The sequence below is a fragment of the Tachypleus tridentatus genome, chromosome 4 (assembly GCF_004210375.1).
Source record: "Tachypleus tridentatus isolate NWPU-2018 chromosome 4, ASM421037v1, whole genome shotgun sequence".
Lineage (NCBI taxonomy): Eukaryota > Metazoa > Arthropoda > Merostomata > Xiphosura > Limulidae > Tachypleus > Tachypleus tridentatus.
The window spans coordinates 89,107,182-89,130,215 of NC_134828.1; the positions used below are offsets into that span (position 1 = coordinate 89,107,182).

Sequence of the window (23,034 nt, forward strand, 5' to 3'; positions counted from 1 at the left end):
AAAACAAACTCGACGTGTGATTAATGAAGATTGAAGAGCAAGAGCTAGCTAGCTCCCTGTTAAGTGAATGTACCTATCGTAGAAGGGCAAACAGATACACACTCAGTATCCTTCGAATCTCCAGTTAACGTTCTTTAGCTCACTGATATGCAAACTGCGGGGTATATACCTCAAGAGAAGCACAAAGAGTATAAGAACATCTAAATTACATTTCAAAATGCGAATTTAAAATAAAGAAATTTTAAAAGCTGCCGTATGAACATTATTACTATTAAGAAACATAGTGACAACAATTAACATAAGAAACGGACATGTTCAGCATATATATAAACTAGATATTCCTGGGATGGTAATAAAAGGCATGTTTAGAAAGGGAAGAGCGCCTTAAAGAAGTCGAGTACCACTTCTTAAACTGACTACTCGTAGAGAAATTCGCGAGCATAGAAATACAACAATACTGACTAAAAACATCACGTCTTTTCGTGTCTGGTTGTTCAGTAATTTTGCTGTATATCCAACACAGCGTACGAAACCAAAATATCTATGTAATTATATATAACTCATCCGTGATTTTGGCAAAGAAATTAAAATCTCGTTGGAGAATATCCGGTTACATGCACACAAAACATATATGTATATTGGAAACGTATAATAATTAAGGATATGTTTAAGCTATATAATGCAAGCGAGTGTATATAGAGCTTATGACGCTTAACAACCATATTGCGTGATATGGAAGCCTGGGTTCTTATACTTGTACGCTACTTTAACATAAGCAGAAGCTTTCGATTAACATTATATCGCTCGGTGGTGTGGCGCGACAGAAATGTTACTGACTTTCAGCTGCACCTACCTTCTGTTTCCAGAATGTTACGACAAACTTCAGTTTTTTCCATCAATAGTGGAAACATAAAAATATTTTAAACAGCCTCAGTATGTATATATTTATATATAATTGCTTGCGTGTATACGTACATAGTAGTACTAGAAATATGTGTTTTTGTTACACCATCACCGTCTCTAGCCAAACCTTTCACAGGTAACGGTTTCTATACATAAAGGTTATGGTAAGTGTGCAATATTTGATTACTTATTATTTATCTTGAAACTGCATAGGAGTTGCGTATAAGAAATATAAAAAGTATACAATAGTCCACAATCGGTTATCTGACAATAAAATTTAGTTATTATATCTATTGACTGAGTATAGTACCGTGGCCATCTACCACCGTTTAAACGCACAAAAAAATGCAAAATGTTAGATAAAATTTATGGGCATCGACCTCAAAAAAGTTAAAAGTTATTCACAGATACGAAACAACGAAGCGCCATCTAATAATTTTGGTAGATTTTTTTTTTCTTGTGCGCATATTATTATGGTTTATTTAATTAAACATAGAGATCAACGTATAATACTATTTTAACTTTAACATCAATTTCAAAACTTAAGAATCTAAGTTTTATACAAGTTGTATACAAGTAAAATAATCATTTTGCTATTGTCTTTGTATACATTCCTATAACTACTGCGATTTAATTGATATTATTATACAGTGAAAAATAAAATGTTGTGAAAGTAATAAGTCGTTCATGATTAGTAAAACTTAAAATTGTATTCTGTAAAATGCGTTGTTTACAAATTACTTTCTATGTGTGTTTATTGTATCTACTAACAGTGTTATATGCTATACAAACTTATGACGAGATAGCATTTAGTTTTCTAATGAGATGTTTAGTTTTCCCAAGAATTCATGTTAGAAGGCTACTAATAGCTACGGAAAAGCAAAGTGTTGAAGCTAAATCTTCCTCCGCTTTTGGAGATTTGTGTTTCTTATATACAGTTTTGTTTATGTTAAAATAGCCCTTGTACAGTTACGACCTTGTTTTAACATTCCTTTTACCCACAGTTACAGCTCACTACAGAACTGCGTACGCCTGCGAAGGACGCGATCTCAACATTACCTGTAAACCAGGATATCGTATCAATTTGATTCGTGCTAACTTTGGCAGGTTCAGCATCGCTCTTTGCAATGAAAATGGTGCTTTGGATTGGAGTGTGGACTGCATGTCTAAAATAACCTCCCGTGTAATGCAGGATAGGTAAGGCTTTAGTTGAAATGTGACCTAAGATTAGTAGAATTTTTTACTGTCATTACACTCTGTTGCTTTTAAAACAGATTTGACATTTTTATTTTATTTTTCGTATCTCAGATATTGAATTTAACTTCACTGCATGTTAATCCAAAGAAATATAAAGTAGTTTTTGAGCCAAGAACAATCTGTAAATGTATGACAAATTGTTTGTATATGTACGTCATATAATGTGAAACTTTCGATAAGGATTTTAAAATATATTGTAATATCCTGGTAAAATAAGTTTTTATTTTTATTATGGGGCTTTAGGAAAAATAGTATATTTTCATTGGAATTTTTTCACAAAAGGTAAAAGAGAAGAAAATAAGGTGAATGGTCAGCGTTGATCGATTGTAGTAAATACGGTTAAAATAATGTAACTTTATAAAACTAACATAAAGAAAAGTGAAATCTACTGATGTAGCATGCGGAAGAAACTGTGGTTGCTTTGCCTAAATTATTTATTTTATTTCTTTCCAGTCTTTCCGTTTGCATTCGTACCGTCCCAGTCGTGGGATTTTAACATTTGTTTTACTGGACCAGAAACTTCAATTGCCATTTCTAGAACTGCATTTTGTATTTCCTTTAATTTTTATGTGATATTTTGTCTTTTCTACGAAGCATTCCGTTTCTGTAGAGTAATAATTTCTTAACATCAGTTTATGCAGTGAGATAAAAAGTGGTTGTCAAGAATGGTGAGAATCCTTGCAGTTTTGAATTTTTTTGTTTGTTTGTAGTTGAGCATAATGCTACATGTTTTGAATTTTTCACGTTAATCTTGTTTCACAGACGTCACAGTTTGATTATTTTGGCTTTTGAAAAATTAATGTGAAAGGTAATAAACGTTTTAATGTTATTTAGAAAGTCAATGTAAACATTAAATAAACATCCATTACTTATTACAGGTAAGGAAATACAAAAATCAATTACACACTGAATGTTTCACAAAATCTATCACAATAAATGATTACACAAACAGTATATCTATAAGCAGTATATAACTGTTACAGGTAAGTTAATGTTCATTATTCATTTTTTACTACTTTATTTATATCAAATGATTTTGAGGTTTTAGTTATTTTAGATGGATTCAAAGCAAAATTAACAAAACCTTCATTTTGTTGTTTTTGATTTGTTGGGAAGTTCTTTTGCAAAGTAGAAGTTTTATTAATATATTTGTTAACACCCAACTTCAAGGGACTTAATATGTAGAAATACAAATATATGCGTGGTTTAGGTTTTGTTTCACATTTGAGAAACTTAAGTTGTAAAAATATTTACTTATAGAATAGGGGTTGTCAGTAATTATTAGTATATTCATGGTAAATGTAAGAAATTTTTAACAATCTTTATTCACATCGTTGTAGGTAACATTTCAATCTGCTATGGTGCCTCTCATCATCAGCTTTAATATTTATTTATTTCAATTCTTCTTTTAGCTCTGAGTCAAGTTGTAATTGAAGCTGCAACTCTAACCTGTTGTGGCTATCTACTACCATATATTTATCTCTGAACAATTGTCAAATTTCAAAATTTTGGGAAGTTTCCTTCAGATCAATGATCAAGTTATTCCATCTCATTCTCAGAGACATAACTGAAACTGATGTTTCTGTTATATAATGAGAAACAACAAATTTTTATTCTTCTTAAGATGTAATATGAAGAACAGCTGTGGACTACCAGCATCCAGCTTGGTATTTGGGGATCCTTGTCCTGGAACATTGAAGTATTTGGAGGCTCAGTACAGATGTGTGCCAGGTACTATAATGTAAAAATATCTAGATGTTTACATTACGTTACACCTATGTTGTTTAGCATATGGCAACAGAGGGAACACTCACTGAATTGTTTTAAAAGTGATATGAACTACAGATTTTGTTGTGTTTTTTAGCATTGGTTTAACTTGTATTATGATATTGCTAGGATATTTCATGTATATTAATAAAATTCAATGGTATATGTGTTCCTAGATTTTTATTCATTCAAATACCTGAATGACTAGATTAGATTGAGCATGTGCTCAAAGCAATAAGTCTTAGTAATAATCTTATTATATGTTTCTGCTGTAATTTCAAGATTTCTGTGTTTTTTCTTCTGTACAAATTATAAATAATTTAACTAAAACAGGTTTTTAAGAAATTATTTGAAATGCCTACAATTATTTTATGATTTTTACCAAGCCGAAACAGGTGTTTATAATCATTAACTTTTTAGCATGGTTCTTTTAAAAGATTACGATATGAGAAACAAATTTTTAAATGAATGGGCAAGTAGAATAGTTCTCAAGTAATTCATGTCATGCATAATATATTGAACTTAAATATGACATTTTCTTGCACAAAAACTACAGTGCTAAACAGATTCACTATACTGATGAAGAAGGTAATAGCTTTACTTTATTCTAACTCCTGACCTGGTGGTCAGTGTGCTTAACTCACAACTTGCAGGATGCTAGTTCAAAGCCAGCCACTGAATATGTTTGTCCTTTCAGCCATGGTGGTGTTGTAATGTTACAGTCAATCTCACTTTGCACTGATAAATAGCAGCTCAAGAGTTTGTGTTTGGTGGTGCTAACTGCTACCCTCTATAGTCTATCATTTTTAAATTACGAATGGCTAACTCAGAAAGCCCTCTAACAACGTTACACAAAATTTAACAACTTTCTAACTCTTGACCCTTTGAAGACATTGGAGGGTTTACTAGTAAATTAAAGCTTTCTTAAAAAACAGGCATGATTTTAACACTCACATAAATCAGGAGTACAGTACAGAATGCAAATGGCTCAAACATAACTGTCTCTGTGATATGCTTTGTGAAATCCTTATACAGGTTTATTTAAATTGTAAAAAAGAAGAACTGAATAATTTATTTTGAAAAAAAGTTGTGTTGTTTATAATTAGTTACCAATCAAATAGTAGTTTCTGAAAATAACATGTAACTTTACATTACTTTAATTCTGATTTTTAGAAATTATTTCAACAACCACCAGGCGTCCACCTCCGAAAATATTTTTTCCAACAACTCGGCCACCAAACACCAAGTCAACAACAGAGTTTCGAAATTCTTTAAAAACATCTATTACAATTACACAGGCATCCTATTCAACAACAACAACAACAACAACTGTTTCATCAGCATTAAAACCAACGAGAATTCCAGTACAAGTGATCTTAACAGGTGCTTGTTTTCTTAAATAAACTACTCAATAACAATTTATAAAACTGATAGCATTATTTTGTAGCTTAAGGCAAAACTTAATTAAGTTGAATGAGCTTGTGATCTCAGTGTGTTGGTAAGGAGACCCAGTATAATATAATTGGTACATTTGCTGTTAGCTTTAGTTAAGATTTTAAATAATTCAATGAACATACTGCATCATACAGATGGATGAGTGTTTAATATTAAAATGATTTTGAATTTGTAAATCAGCAAGTCACGTGACAGTCACAGCTGATATACAGTTCTGGTAGAAATGTGTTGGGATCATATTTTAACATTGTTTGTTGTTTTGTATGCCAATAAAAAAACTATCATTTTCTGGCAGTGTCTGTAGTAGCCCTTTCTTATTATATTATAATATTATAAGATATTTATAATACTCAGATTATATAGATGTGTTCAGATTGGAGATTTAGAATTTCCAAAATGAGGGTATTGCACATACTTAATGGCATTGGAAAGCAAAGCAGTGTGAATCATCAGTTTTATCTATCTATACCTTGGCTCAGAATAACATTATTATAGTAATTAGCCAAAGTTGTGATAATTGTATTTTAATTTTAAGCAAACAAATTTTTGTAGTTTCATCTTTCTTATTTCAGTATTTTCTCTAGCATTAAAACTTTCTCTTATTTTAGCTGACTACATGTGTATATCAATCCTTACTTATCTCTTATAGCATTTCATTGTGTTATATTATACTACTTTGTTTCATATTTATTGGCTACATTTTTGTGCCCCAGCAATACCAAACTCTGTATATATCTGCTTCAGTTGTATTACTCGTCGGGATCGCTACCAACATGTTCTCAAGTACAATCATGTGCCCAAAGTATCATATCATCTGTTTTATGTATATATATATACATATATAGTGGCATCCTTTTCATAAAAGAAAATAATCATTAGTATCCCAGATAGAATAGTTCTGTGAAAGAGCTAAAGTGATTATCATTTTTTGTGTGTCCTTGTCTGGAAAAGTCATTTTCCTACTTATTTAGATGAAAAATTTGTTGAAATAATGAAAGTTTTATTCAGTCCATACCACACAATTTAGGCAGCTTTATAAGTACAGTAAGCTTCAGTTTTCCTCAGCCAATACTGTGAAGTAGTCACTGTTAATAATTAGCTATTTTAAAGGTGGTTCTAAATGAACAATTTTGACGGCTACAATTTTCTTTCATCATTATTCCTACTGTTGTACTTGATGAAGATACCTACAACAAGTTTTACCCCAAATACATCATATTGTAACAGGTGAACATCCATGAACACAAAGGTCAGTGGTAGAAGCTATCCATGTGTCTGAGGCAAAAGTACACAATATAATCAAGAAAGAACTCCATCTGAAAAAGCAACACAAGTCGTGTATCCAAGTTGCTACTTTCACTTATCCATCCAACCATCACACATCTCAATGCAGGTTAAATCGCATGTAGGTTTACATATAATCAGACTGTTAAGATATGGACTGGGAAGCTATAATCCTCACATATACATTAGATATTTAATGGAAAGTATGTGTGAAGCAGCAATGTGTTTTTGACATGACAGCCATGAGACAGATTCTTTTGCAGTAAAAACTATGTTCAGGTAAGACTACAGACAAGATGTATAACAGTCAGAACATGATAGGATGTGGTGAAGCTCTAAACTCTAATATGATGTCTTCAACTACTGTGTTCCTTGATGTATACTCCATTCACTTGTTACAATTATCAACTTGATAACAATCTTTTTTCTGACATAAATCTGGAACCATGTTGTAATATTTAAGTAGCTTCATGAAGAATGAGAAAACATAAATTAATAAACAATATTAAAAGATATCAATATTAGGATGTAAATTTCATATTTGAAATATATTGTAATTTACATGAGCTATAAAATCCAGTGTTAACTGTGCATGAAAACAGGTAACCCATTGAATAGGTTTGCAGAATTTTGGAAGCTTCAATTTAAGAACATTTGAAGCTTGATCTAAAATGTTTTAAAACATTAGACCGTAGTTTTTTGATGTCCTGCTTAATAATGAACAGGTGAACATCCTGATGTTAACATCATGATGTTAATCTTGAAAAAAGTTTTATATTAGAAAAATAAGTTTGGTGTTTTAAAGTTTTACATAAATAATTTATCTGTGGTTATGATTTTGTAGCCATTAAATCCATGTATGCTACTGCTTATTAAAATAGCGATGGCACTTCTTAATCAAACTGGCTTAACTATGATATGATTACCTCTGATAAAATATAATTTCTGTATAATTATATATATATATATATATGTATATAGTGTATAAGATACTGTATAAAGTTGTCAGTGTCAAATAAAACTCAGAATAAATAAAAAAGAAACACATAATAACAAAAGTTTTAAAACGTACTTTCTCCACTGTAGTTTCAGAAGATATCTCTGAGTGAAAGGTGAAGATTAACAAAGAAACATATCACTTTTACTTACACATCAGTAAATGTTAGAGTGATATTACTTTGAGCTAAAATAATCATATAATACAAACTGAAAATTAGTTTTCAAGTCTCATTATTGAAGCTACTTATATTTATGTTGATAATAAAACAAAATAAAAAAAATTTCCAGATGTTCCACTAGGAGATCCTCTTATAATTACCTTCTCAAATAATTCAGCTACTAAATACTGCCCACCAGTGACATCTCGTGGACTGTTTTGGAACTGGACTCGCATAGGACAAGTAGTAGAACAGAATTGTCCAGATGGCGCATATGGTAAGCAAATAATTTTTGAATGTAGGAGAAAACTAATATTCAAAGTAGAATATATTTTTGTTAAATACAACCAGTTATTATTTTGTAAACTAGTTTTTCACCAAGCCCTAATTAGCTAATTAACTTTATGAATTTTCTACCTAAAAATAAAATTTCGTTGTACTGTTAAAAGAAGATAATATATTTACTCAAAAGTTTATTGTCAAATCAAGTATACTGTACTTGTTTCTTTGTAGTGAGTATATAAACCTATGGACTAGCTGTTGAGCAAATGGGAAGGCCTGCACTTGTAAACTAAGATGTATATATATATATATATATATATAATTTATGTAAAGAAACAATTAAAATTTGTTTTTCTGTTATAGGAAAAGCCAAATGGACTTGCAGTAGCTCCACCAGTTACTGGTACCCTAAAAAACCAAATTTTGGAAATTGTAGTTCACTGTGGTTTGGTAATTTTGTAGATGAAAGGATGCATAGAGTAAGTGTGGTCAGTGATAGTTCTTAATTATTTGTAAATAAAACTAGTAAACCTTTTATTTAGACTTGCTTTATCAATTACAAAAATTTAAGAGTAAATTTGTTGTTAGTGTTTAAAACAAATGTGTAGATGAAAGTGAAGAAACTATGTAGTTTCTCATTGTAACATAACTGTAAAAAAGTGTTTTTAGATAAGCTGTTTAAAAAAGTAAGTGTATTGTTGTAGAGTAATATAAACTGTTGTTGTTATGTTGGTATGTTTTGTTATTATTATTATACAATGCTGTTCAAAAAATAAGCGGACTGATGTCATAAAACAAAATGTACTTTATTTAGAAGTTACAGTTCTGGGACCCCTTCAAAGTACTCTCCTCCCCAATGCACACACTTATCCTAATGGTGTTTCCACTTGTTGAAACAGTTCTGGTACGCTTCTTTTGTAATGTCCTCCAGCTCCTTCGTCGCATTTGCCTTAATCTCGGGAATCGTCTCAAATCTTCTTCCTTTCTAGGGTCTTTTGAGTTTGGGAAACAATAAAAAATCGCAACGAGCAAGGTCAGGTGAGTAGGGGGGTGGGGAAGAACAGTGATCGAGTGTTTGGCCAAAAACTCACGAGTTCTGAGGCACAAATTGCGCAGCAACGTGGTGCATCTTCAATTTTTTGGTCAAAATCTCGTAACAAGATCCAACTGATATCCTACACTCTTCAGCAAGCTCCCTGACAGTCAGATGTCGATTTGCCCGCACCAGGGTATTGATTTTGTCAACGTGTGGGTTGTCAGTTGACGTGGAAGGACGTCCAGGACGCTCATCATCTTCAATGGACTGTCGACCATCGTTAAAATGTTCATGCCACTTGAAACATGCCGTACGCTTCATAGCAACATCACCGTAAGCCATGTTAAGCATAGCAAAAGTTTCAGTCGCAGATTTTCCAAGTTTAACACAAAATTTCACAGCAAGTCGTTGCTTCTTCAGTTCATTCATTCTGAAATCCGCCAAACGAAAAAATTGCACTTCACTTAAAACCGCGTAGCTAATAAACAAATGAAGATATCTGCAATCGGGAAATGACGTTGTAATAAGCTGATTTGTGCGAATCTAGCGACACCAAGCGGAATCCCCTGGAACCAACTGGAGCCGCGCAATTCAAACAGTCCGTGTATTTTTTTAACAGACCTCGTATGATGCAGTTTCATGATATCAAATGATGCCTGTAAATGTGGTCATATGACAGTTTTTTTATTTGAATTTATTGGTCTAGATTATGTTTTCAGGCACATGAGATTAATTTCTGTAATTTATATTTTATACAAAATATAAATAATAATACCCTGTAAAAATCAAACTTACAGTTAGATGCTATGAATCAGGATAAAAGTTTAAACTGGGTTTGGTTCTGGCAGTGCATTTATTTGGAATTAGTTATTTTTATGGACTTCTCCTGCATAGTTTTTTTTTTACATGAGACAACATTTTGGGATATGTACTATAACCTTTCTTAAGGTCTATTGGTGCTAGGGAAACTGTACTCTTTTTATATATGATCCTGGGACTTCATTGTGGATTAAGTTTACTTCAGTTTGATTATGTGTGATGCAGTCTTTACAGAGGTGTCTCGAGATGTCTGGTATGGATATCAAAATTTTTATTAAAATAAATTAGAGAACAATGTTTCGACCTTCTTAGTTTGCCTTCAAGCTAAACTAAATATGACTAAGAAGTTCGAAATGTTATTCTCTACTTTATTTTATTAAAAGTTTTAATTCCCATACCCAGCTGTCTTGAGATCCATTTTTACTTCAAGTGGGTTTCTTGTCAATAAGAAAGACTTCACAGAGGGTTCTTACCGTTTGTGGTTGGTTGTAGTGGGTGTGAGTTAATTCTCGTCTGCTTATAATTCAAAATGTGGTTTCAAATATTTTTATATCTGCTCTTTGAATTTCCACCCATGATCAAGTCCACAACCATCGATATAATACCAATGAGGTATACATAAAAAATAATAATAATTTAAAACACAAATAATCATTAATTTTCCAAAATAAAAATGAAATGTATCTTCAAAAGTACAAACAGTAATTTGTGTAAATTCTCACTTACATTTTATACTAACCTATTATAGTTTGGAATACACCTGTTATAATGGAATAAAAAATGTACCATAACCACATACCAATAAATTCAAATTCCACTTTTTAAATAATGCTGTTGAAAAGATTTAGTAGTCATAAAAATGGACAGTTATTAACAAAGATTAATCCCTTTTGTTATAATGCAATTCAGTTTTAAATATGCTTATTGAAATATAACTAAACTACATGGAATGTATTTAATTTCATAAATATTATATAATAAGTTACTTAATTCTGGAGTACTCTGATAAATATTTTTTATTTGTTCTACATTTCTGTTGTCAGTATGTATAATAAATACACAAGGCAATAGACTAAAGTAGTTGAATATACTTTCCAGATCAGTAAAGATGAATCAGTAATGAATGTGGCAGAAGACTTGGCTCAAAGGACTACAAAGAGGAGGCTTTATGGTAAAGATATTATAGAAGCTATTTTTGTTATGAGAGATCTTGTCTCAGCCACCAAAAAGCAGTCATATTACTATAATCAGAACCAGCAGAAAGAGTTTATGCAGGTTAGAAATTATCTTTATTTTTAAACTTATAGAGAAGAAATGGTATTCTTTTTGTGATGGGTATTTAACTACTAAATATTCTAATAAATATATATAATCACAGTACTTATTGTTTCTTTTATTATTATTCTAAACCCTACACTAAATATATTTAAATTTTTGCTATTTCATTTTGTTATATGTATAATTGTTAACATTTTTAATGAAGATAATAGAATTTCACAAGTCTTGCAATGTTATTTGATTATTCATATCTGCTTCTAGGGTAAAAATATTTAAAATTTGCTACATTTTTATGTTATGAATTTAACTGTTGGATTTTCTTTTTTTTTGTATTAAACTTATTGTAAAGGATGTACTTAAATAAGATTTACTTTCATGTAAAAACACTGAAAGCTGCTAAAGCAGTTGAATCAGTAGGCCTAATATTCATGATAGAAAAAACATAACTAACAGGGGACTGTGTGTTCCTTCAAAGCTGTTCCACATACACATCAAGGAAAAGAATGTGAAAACTCTGAACCAATCTTTATTTTTTAGGCAATTATCATTTAGGCAATTATGTTTTTAAATTTTTGTAAAGTACCAAACTTTGACACTGCTGACAGTAACTCATTATGTAAGTCAATGGTCCTGTCAGAAAAACAAAACACTTTGGAGAAACTTATTTTATTCTTTTTTTCCAAATCTTAAGTTTGTATTCTGTCATTCTGTTCAGAATATAGCACAAAGAATTCAGGTTATTGATTACCTAAATGTAATAAAAAATTAAGGTAAGAGATTTAAACTTATTTTAGAAAACTCTTCGATCCCTGTAATCATTCTGGTTGCCTTCCTTTGATCTAAATAACTTAATATCCTTTCATGTAAAAGTGATATTTTTTTTCACATTCTCCTTAATTAGTCTATATGTATTTCATATAAAAGATATTTGATATAAAATTTAAAATGTAATTTGTTTCTATAAACCACTGTTAGAGAGGTCTGTAGCAAGGGTAAATGATTTTTAAAGCTCTTTTTGCCCTCTTCTTCTTTGAAAGAAAATGTCAAAATAAATAAGTAGTGTAGTGTAATTTTTACAGTGAATGTTAGGCCTCAAGATTATGATGGTTTGAGCTTGTCAAAATTTTGTACTTTTGTAATAAAAATTATTTTACTACCCATTCAAACCATTTCCAAACTTTGTTCTTTAAATCTTTTTAGTGTTAAATATTAATTTGTTGTTATAAAACAATTTTGTAACCTTTTTTCTATACAGTTATCCCTTGGTATTCAAAGTGGATAAGTTCTAGAAATTGCTGCAAATGCTAAAACCATGAATACTGTTAGTGAAATAAACTATACATGTGTATGTAGGTTTCAACATATAAAATACAGTATGTACAGTAACCACACTTTATAATAAAAAACAATCTACAGTAATGCATGCTAAAACAACAAGTAGAGAAATATAGTACAATAATGTAAAATAAATGTATCTTAAACTAAAATATTTTTATTTATCTTGTCGTTAATAAGTCCACTAGTAACTTTATATACTTATTCAATTTAAAGTCATCACTTTCTTTATGTTTTTAACTTTCAATGTACTCACTGCACCTTCATTTACTTTTCATTTTTTGTACTATTACCATGGGAATGGATTAATACTGTGATTGAACAAGGACCAAGAACATGTGAGATGCTGCAGTGTGTGTGTGGCACCAGTACAGCACAATGCAAGTTTTGTACTGGTTTTGGGGGTGAACTGTGGTTGTATCATGAATATTCAACAAATGACAAGGGATAACTGTACTGGTTATTTTACTCTACAAATTAAGTGTATGCAGAATGATTTGTAAATGCTTTATTTGTGTTGTAAATATTCTATTTAGTCTTTAGTGAAAGTCAGCAGCAATTTGTTAGATAGAAAACAAACAGAATCTTGGGAGGACTTAACTTTCAGTGAAAGAAGGTTTTCAGCATCTACAATGTTAGAGAACTTAGAAGAGAATGCATTGTCCCTTGCAGAAACACAGAGAACTGGAGACTATTTTACACATGCAGAAGAAAATGTTTGTAAGTTAACAGTAAAGTTTATATTTCTTTCATTCTGTTTAAATATACAATGAGGTGTTTTTAACATTTTTCTTTGGCTGTGTTCTGTGATTGACAATATAATTATGCATATAAAAATATCATTATAATAAACTGTATTATAAATACTTAAAACATAAAATATCTTGTAATGAAGATATTTTAGTGTAATTTTTACTTCAGTAGTAGTGTCAGTTTTTTTATTATGGTTGTAATCCTCTTCCCCAGAAAGGAAAACTAAAATAGAATGATGCTTTAATTATAAAAATAGAATGATATAATCATTTCATAAAGTAAGAAAGATGAAATATTATACAGTTCACAGAGCCACTTCTTTGACTCTGTAAATAATTATGATGTGTTATTTAACCTTCTGAGACAACTGTGAAACACTGTTTGTTTCAAATTCAAATTAAACCATTTTATTGCAAAGTACTGTAACATCTAGTTATTTCATTATCTTCTTGGATAAATTAAAAACATTTGTTTTATTGAATGACATTACAATGTCTAAGTAGCTGCTATTAATAAGAAAGTTCATTGACATCACAACACTTTTAAACAAAATTCAAAAGTCTACATACAAAAATTAAAAGTAGATAACATTTTTTATGCATAGTAGATAAAATCTGTGAGATTAAAAATTTCTATTTTTATACAGTTTTCTGGAGTTCATGACAAAATGTATGATTAAAAGATGTGGCGACATTTTACTGTTAGCTTGTCATATTTTGCTTCCGTGACTTTTAATGTTGAAGTAAGTCAATTAGTTTTGTTTTTTCAGTGGCTTCAGTTCAAGTTGTTAAAGCTCAGCATACTTCTTACATGGTATTTCCACAACCTAGGGATATCATGGGCACAACATGGGTGGGAATGGAAGATTCAGTTTACATACCTGGTTCGGTACTTCAACACTATTCCAGGTTTTCTCGAGGTATGTTTTGATGTACATATATTCAGATGAGGTATATTTTATTTGTACATAAGCTCAGATAAGATACACTTTGCTGTTCATAAGCGCAGATGAGGTATGTTTTATTGTACGTATATTCAGATGAGGTATGTTTTATTGTACATTAGCTCAGATGGGATAAGTTTTGCTGTATGTAAGCTCAAAGTAGGTATGTTTTGCTCTATGTAAATTCAGATGAGGTATGCTTCATTGTACATAAGCTCAGATGAGATACGTTTTACTGTTACATAAGTTCAAATGAGGCATGTTTTCCACTATTCATTAATACAACACTTCAAACTTCTTTCAAAGTGAGTTTTGCTGTTGTTAGACTTAACATTTATTAATTGAGCACTATTGCAGGTTCCTCTACATAAATATTTGTACTACTCGAGTTAGATGAAGTTCAATAATACAATATTGTTTCAGGCTTTATTGAAGTAAAGTTTTCTGTTATTAGATTTCAGCTGAAATATACAATACTATTCCAAATTATTTTGAAATAAATTTTATTAATAATAGAGTCAAGTGAATTTGAGTACTACAGCATTTTTTTTAGTCCTGTTGAGATAAGTTTTGTGTCATAAAATTTCAGTAATACAATGATATTATTCCATGTTCTGTAACACAATTTTCTCACTAATGGTTCATATTCTATTATATAATAATTGATTTATTCACACAGAAGATAGTTTGCATTTGATATAAAAAGTTAAAGCTTTGTGTGAAGTTATGGATGATAGATTATTGCAGTTGAATAATTATACTAGATTTTCAGAGGAAAACTAAACATATATCAAAGTTTGACATCTGTACCTTTGTAATATAGACATGCCTATGTAATGTCTTCGGTAAAAACAGTTATCTGTTTTTCTCATAGTAATTATATAAGTAAACAGATAAATTTTGTAGAATTCATTAGAAATTACAATGAATTTTGTAGAATTCATTAGAAATTACCAAAAGTAAATTAATTACCACAATTAAAGTTAAAGTGAAAATATTAAAGGGTTTAAGATTTTTTTTTCTGTTTCTAATTGTAACTTAGTGATCGTTAATTAAGTTATTCAGTTAACAAGAAACATCCTTTATAAATTTGTCAATGTGAAAAATAATTTTTTTATTTCTATGGAAAATACTCAGATGTATTTCTCAATAATTTGTGTCTGCTTTTCTTTTTATTTCAGGCTATGTCAGTGTAATATTTGTGGCATACAACAATATTGAGAGTATGCTTAAATCACAGTCAATGTTGATTCAACATAACCCATCTCAAGGTCAACATAAAAATTTAGTACAGAAAATGAAACAAATCGTGAATAGTCGCATTATATCTGTGTCTTTTGGGAATGTTCAGTCTACGTGGTTACCTGAACCTATTATTCTAACATTTTCAAGTTTACATCGAAACAATGCCACAGATCCTCGCTGTGTTTTCTGGGACTTTGATACTAAGTATTACTGTTTGTTTCTCTGTAATTGTATTAAATATAAATTATTTTAACTTGGTGAAAGTTTTTTGTGGCTCTTTTACATTGTATGATAAATCAAAATATATCATTTTCAGAGATGTGTAAAGTAATTATGCAATTAAAGGTGTCTTCTGTCTGTTAAGTATTTGTTTTAAATTATGAACAATATTTAGAGGTAGGTTCATAACTTATTAACTTTATGGTTTTTAACTTAATTATCAGTTTAAAACAGAAATTAGTTTATAGCTACACAACAATGAATGATATCTTAGTTATCTAACAAAATATCAATAATATTTTAGGGAAATTCATTTCTTTTTATCATTCTATGTAAAAATCGCATTATTTTAAATAAATAAATTTTCAGCTTAATGATATAATTATACATATTATGCAATAACAAACATTTGTTGTCATATATTTTAAAAAATGTTTTATTTTTGAAGCTCCCCTATAATTAGGTTTAAAAAGGCAAAACCAATTTCCTTATTTAAAGGTATGAAAAATATTAGGAGAAATTCATTTTTGTAAAAAGTTATTTTAGACTGAATTTATTAATTCATAGAAATTTTTTAATAAACTACAGTGGAACGCCTCTAAAGCAGCCACCTTTGGGACTGAGACAAACTGGCCTGATTAGAGGGGTTCCACTGTACATAATAAGGGATTATATAAACAAAAAAAGGGACTGATTGAATGACTGCTTTCAATGGATGACTGAATCTGAGGGGTGGCTGCTTAGAGGGGTTCCACTGTACAAATCTTTTGATTTCAAAGAACCTCTTCAAAGCACAAAACTGTTGATTATGCTCATGAACACAGTAAAATTGCAAAGAAGAAAATCCTGATAGTTTGTTTCCAACAGTGACTGGTCTGGTCGAGGATGTGGTGTTATGTCCTTCAACAGGTCCCACACTGTTTGTTCCTGCAGGCATCTAACAAACTTTGCAGTTCTTATGACCATCAAACCATTTGAAGTAAGTTTTCAGATTTATTATGAGGCTTATTAAACTTTATAAGAATGATGTTTCAAGTACTGTGCTCTTCTTTGAACTATTTCACTCACTTTTGAACTGTGCCAAATTTGAAAGACATCATTTCACATTGTATCCAAACACCACAGTTTCAAACATAACATTAAACTTTTCTGCAGACTTGTGAAGTTAATCTTAGATTACACATCTTGATAAACTTTTGACAGACCTTCCATTGTTTAATAGGTATCATCTTTTAAAATGACATTTATGCAGAGCAACACTCTAAAAGTCCACTGAAGCCATATTTCTTGTAAGAATTCATTGATTTAAAAATGTGGTTAGAAACTTGTAAAATTTTGGTTGGTGAGCTTTTGTAAATTACAAACAATTATTTACTGTTTTATTAAGGGTATCGTAAATAATGTCCAGCTTCTTCAGAATGGCTTTTTTTAATTCTACATTTACTTTTGTAACATAATAATCCCAGAGGGTTTGGCTTTGTATTAGCTTGGAATGTAGTTTAGAAACTTAATGGTGCCTTGATGATCTCGTGTGGAAGCTAATCTGTTTCCATAGAACACATTAAGTAGAATGTTTAAAAATCTCCCTATGTGAATATTTGTCCTTAGAAAAAATTGAGTCAAGTTTTTCTTTCACTAGTTTTTAGTAGTGGTATTGCACAGTCAATTGATCGAAGACATTACTGTGATGTCACAGTTTGCTTTTATGGCAGCATACTAGTGCAGTAACATATGCAAATCATTCTTGTAAAGTACAAATAACTCTCAGTAATATTAATTATTTATAGTATATAGCATCAATTGAAAAAATGTACATCATTATCTCTATAACATATATTGTTATTATTGTTTTTTTCTTTGGTTATATGTAAAGTGAAATATGCAAAGTTATGAAAAAAGTAAACAAGTATTATAATAATGTTGTCTGAAGACTGAAATTACTTACAAAAGTACTGCTATGAGTTAATAACTTATATTTTCCAACTTTGGTGTTTGGTTACAAATAAATCATAAATTTAATATTTAGATAAATTAGTTAATTTAGACTCAAAAAGGAATATTAATATGAATTATAATTTATATTTATAAACTTTTTCTTTGGCAGAATAATTCATAATTTGTATATTCTCACTAGTGCTGCAATGTCTTTTCTAATATCAAGGGTAACATGAGTAGACTAGGAAAGCTCTGTAACTGGCTAAATATTTTTATCACATCTTTAATTTAAAAAAAATATATTCCCAAAGCTGATTGTAAAGCATGATGAGCATATCAGTCACAGTGGATAAAAAATTTTCTGCATAGATAAACTTTACTTTATCAATAATGATCATGTACTATATCTAAATTACATAAATATTTGTACTTTTGAAAATTTTGACGTAATGTATTCATACGAAGTATGAAACCATTTATCCAGAATATCTTTGGATAAATATGAATAACTTGCCATCTCTTTCTTTCAGCTGCCTTCCGAGTACAGCAGAACGTTATCGATGATCACGTTTGTGGGTTGCTTTATTTCCATTGTTTCTCTTCTTCTGGCAGTTATCACATTTCAATGCTTTAGGTATGAAAATTTCTAAAATTTTATTAAAATGGTTCTGTGTGTATAGAATAATCTTATTCTCTTGGGTTTTGGCTTCAGATATGCAGTTATGTGCTATAAGCAGGATAAATTAATACTTTTCTTGCATTAAAAACATGTATGAGAATCTATTCCTTGAGAGATAAAACTTGATTTATGTACCTAAGTGAAGGAGATTGCCTGTGTTATTAACACTAGAACATCTGCACGTATATTTAGTCCAGGCCTCAACAAATCTAGGTACTAAGTTGCCATGATGACTATCAATTTCACTATGGCACCTAGTATTTTCTTCCATTTTATTTGTATGTATAGCTGCGCTAAATAGAATTTGAATTAACAGCAGTTGTGGATTTTTGGAAGTCTGCAACTATTTACACATTCTTTGAGTCCCAAGTTGAACTTTGTCTCTAGGATTTTGATGTTAAATTCAGCATTTCATCATATTTTATCAGGAATGAAACACTGCAATTGCAAAACACACTACTAATTTCATGCATTTTTTTTTTTTCTTTCTCTCAATTTAACCAATCACTATACATGTTTAGACTCCTATGGGACCAAAGGCAGTTAGTTCAGGCAATACTATCAAGGGGTTGTTGATATATGTGATTGTTAGCATGCACTTGTTACTGTGAAAGTAAATAAATATGCACTTGAGCCTTCATTACCTCTACTGATATAGGAAAGGCAAAAAATATCATAGATAACATAAACATAGGTTAATCAAGACACAAGTGTATCTCACTAGTCAGCCCATTATTCAATCCAAATAAAATTTCTAAGTATATATAAATTCTTTTCTTGAGATTGTAATCTTTTTACTGTGGCTTAATCACATTATCATGCAAAATTATAAAAGTCATCACAATTCATTAATCATAGAAGCCCAAGTGTTGGTTTGTCAGTCAATCAGTTCCACTCAATTTTTTTTTTGAAATTTCGTGAGTTACATAAGTCCAATTCCACTTTTTCATCTATAATATTTTCTCTTTTGATTGCCTGTTCCTGTTTTAGTTTAGTTTAATTCTCAAGTAGGGATAAATAGCTCCTAAAGTTCATCACTTTTTCTGCTGTAGACACAGAAGTGCATTTCCACTGTATGAATACTTGTAAAAAGTAAGTCAACACTTAAAGTAATCTATGCTTGGAATTATTATGAAAAACAATTTCAATGCATGTCAGAAAACCCCAGTTATAATGCAACACCTGAACCTTTGCAATCTAATTTAATTTCTGAGCAATAATTTCTCCAAAATGTGTAAATTATTGTGTGGAATTGTAATGGCACAATTCTTTTAGAGAAAATGTGGAATAAAAAAACACCACACAGATAATGGAGCTACAAATAATTAAGCCACTAGTGTAGTTCCATTTTTCTGACCCAAATGGTAGTGAAGGTAGGTTAGGCACACCTGTCTCCTGAGTTTTGGGGCTGGCTCTTAGATTTGAAAACATTTTCAAGACCTGATCTAATTAGTCAGATGTTTCTTCAGTCAGCTTTCTAGAATACTAAGGTGTTAGAATTTATAGCAAAGCTATTATTATAGGTCTAATTTTCGACCCCTATGTAAGAATGATTACCACAAAACCTTTCATTACTTTTCACACACTCTTCTGCTTGGGGTTAGCAAGTAAATTGAAAGCATGGTAAATTGTATAATTAATAAATTATTAGTGTGTAACTTTGTTCAAATAACAAATGTTGATTTTGTTACTACAATATGTCTTTTTATGTGATACAGGTCCTTGCAGAGCGATCGAACAACAATCCACAAAAACTTGTGTCTTTGTCTCCTGGTGGGTGAAGTCCTGTTTGTAGCTGGTATCAACCAAACAGCTGTCCCAATACTATGTAGCATTGTGGCAGGACTTTTGCATTACGTCTTTTTGGCTGCTTTTGTGTGGATGTTTTTAGAAGGCTTCCATTTGTACATAATGCTGGTTGACGTGTTTGAGTCAGAGAAATCTCGAGTGAAGTGGTTTTATTTGCTGGGATATGGAGTGCCTGCTCTTATTGTTTGCATTTCAGCAGCAGTTGATTCTCACAGCTATGGCACTGACTACCATTGTTGGTTGAAGGCCGACAACTATTTTATTTTCAGCTTTGTAGGACCAGTTATTGCAGTTTTGCTGGTAATTAGTTACTATGTTAATCTGTTATAAGAATGGTTTATAAATTGTCTAATGCCTGTAAAAGATCTGGTATGTATAAATATATTTTGATTAATACATTTTTTTTTCTAGTATGAAAATATATTGTAAAAGAATCTTCATGAACTTTGACCATTATTTGTTATTTTTCAATATAGAAAATGTCATATAAAGTTTTATTTTTGTGTACAAACTAAATTATATGGTAATTTACATAAATGTTTTCTGAAAATTCACTCAGTTGTAGATATTAAAGTTTAAAATTTTATCAGCAAAGTTAAATTGTTAGTATTAAGCAAGTAGCGTCTTTTAATAATCTACAAAGTTCCAAAAAAATATTGATAATTTTGAAATGATTATATCATTTTTCTAGTATTTTTGTTATTTATTCTTACTTTGTTACTAAAATTATTGTTTGCTCATTACCTCTTATTAACTGATTTTGAAATAATTGATTAAATGTATTGTAGAAAATCAACAAATGTACTTTAATGAATTTTTAATCTATAAGTACTGTTATCGATGGCAAATTGATTTTAACTTTGTTTTTTGGTACAGGCTAATATGGTGTTCTTGAGTATAGCAGTATTCATTATGTGTGATCATGGAAACTTAAAAACTTCTGTGAAGGCAAAAGAACAAGCTAGGCTAACTAAATTAGGGTAAAGAATTTTTTATGTTTTCAGTGTTTATATTATAAAACTGATTTTTATTGAAAATAATCTATGTTTTTATATATATCACACAAAAAATTATTAGGAAGGAAAAGAAAGATCCATCTTTCTGTTGTAGAGCCTTTAAACAAATACAGAAAGTGCTGGCTAAGTTACTTATTTGACACTTTAATTCCATCCTGCAATGGAAATCTCGAAAAAGAAGTCCATTGAGCAAAGGATTATTAAAGTATTGTTTTAAAATGTCCTTGTTCTCTCCTTATCAGTAAAAGTGTTAATACCCATACCAGCCATTCTAAGATACATTTTTAAATGTGTGTGGCATGTATATTATACTTCCTTTTAATATAATATATGCCCCCCAGTGACTCAGCGGCATGTCTGCAGACTTACAATGGTAAAAACTGGGTTTTGACACCCGTGGTGGGCAGAGCTCAGATAGCCCATTGAGTGGCTTTGTGCTTAATTCAAAACAACAACAACAATATAACATATGGTACAAGTTATAATTCTGAGCCTAAAGAGCTAATTATCAAATTTACAAGAAAGTTCATAAAAAAAAGAAAGTGTTTAGTTATTATATGTAATGTAATAAGCGTAAAGAACAAATTTTGCAATCAGAAAAGGCTGAATATTCAATATACAGTATGTTCTCCTTTAGCATCAGTTAATCATTTATTCTTCTAGGTTCTTAAGCCTTTCAGCTAGTATTAATTGCATCCATTTTTGTGATACAATCTTCCAAAGGTGCTTTAGATTAGTTAACTTATTGATTCTCTTTCATAATGTTACTTTTCAACTGATTCAGCATATTTTCAGTTGAATGAGTTAATGTTGATTCATGAGTTGACTATTTCATAACTAATTACATCAGCAGTTTTTGACTTTCCTCTAGAGATGTATTCAGCAGTTCAGGTGGTATGTTTTGTATCATTTTCCTGCTTAAAATTAGCTCCAAGACTAATTAAACTTAATCTGTTGGATACTGTGCGATGAGATAGTGTTTTGTAATACCAATGCTGTTTCTAAAATCTGTTAGTATTAACAACATGTAGTTTCATCAGTAGAAAAGAACATCACTACACAATCACGAGGACAAATCTATAATTTGTAAACTAATGATGCTACAGATTGATGTGAAAGAATGACTGTTTTCTTAATAGTAAGATATTTTTGTGATATTTTGCAAAGTTTAAACACGTTAAAATATAAGGATTTTTGTATACAACTATGTTGTGAAGCTTATTCTCTTACAATGATCTTAGAAGACTTATGTTAATTATATCTCCATTCATTTCCTTTTTTCCTACATTTAATTTTTTCTTTTTTTAATAACTGTAAAGTTGGAATTTTTCACAAAACAGTTATCCTATTTTTTATTTTATTAGATTTTAAATTTTCTGTTATAACAAAATATTTTAATTGTTTTGAGTAATATATCACAATGATTTAACTTCATTTTTCACTTCTTAATCCAATCCACATTTAATGATGTTTATCAATTTAGTTATGTTATATTCATATATATTGTGATAGTATTTACACAGGGACTTGTGTTTTATTACATAGAAAACAACATTTGGATTAATTATGACAGAAAAAATGTAGGTTTAAGAATTCAGTTTAACTTAGAAATATGATAATTTATATCCTGAGCACTTTGGACCTTTTTTTTCTTCATGGGCAATATTTGGATACATCTTAAAGAAGCTTGAAAAGACTGATGAGTGATATCGTTATGTCAGAATATTTCTGTTAAAATGGTGTAATAATCAGGAAATCTTATTGTTGAATATTTGTAGTCAGACATATACATTTATATTAATTATTAGAGTAAGTCTTCCAATTTCTATTTTAAGGAGAAAACTTTGACTGATCAGTGAAGC

General features: G+C 30.1%; 1 protein-coding gene across 5 annotated transcripts in view; it reads left to right on the forward strand.

Annotated features, from left to right (window-relative positions):
- Positions 1–23,034, forward strand: part of LOC143249655 (adhesion G protein-coupled receptor L3-like) — a 64,680-nt gene that overhangs the window by 32,451 nt on the left and 9,195 nt on the right. For 2 of the 5 annotated variants that reach the window (XM_076499910.1, XM_076499911.1), the window contains exons 3-15: positions 1,908–2,100; positions 3,785–3,891; positions 5,101–5,310; positions 7,954–8,100; positions 8,469–8,584; positions 11,059–11,235; positions 13,110–13,293; positions 14,096–14,245; positions 15,451–15,718; positions 16,601–16,712; positions 18,199–18,302; positions 20,066–20,456; positions 21,033–21,136. In XM_076499910.1, coding sequence (XP_076356025.1) covers positions 1,908–2,100; positions 3,785–3,891; positions 5,101–5,310; positions 7,954–8,100; positions 8,469–8,584; positions 11,059–11,235; positions 13,110–13,293; positions 14,096–14,245; positions 15,451–15,718; positions 16,601–16,712; positions 18,199–18,302; positions 20,066–20,456; positions 21,033–21,136 — 2,263 coding nt within the window. The other 3 variants (XM_076499912.1, XM_076499914.1, XM_076499915.1) reach the window with 3 other exon arrangements.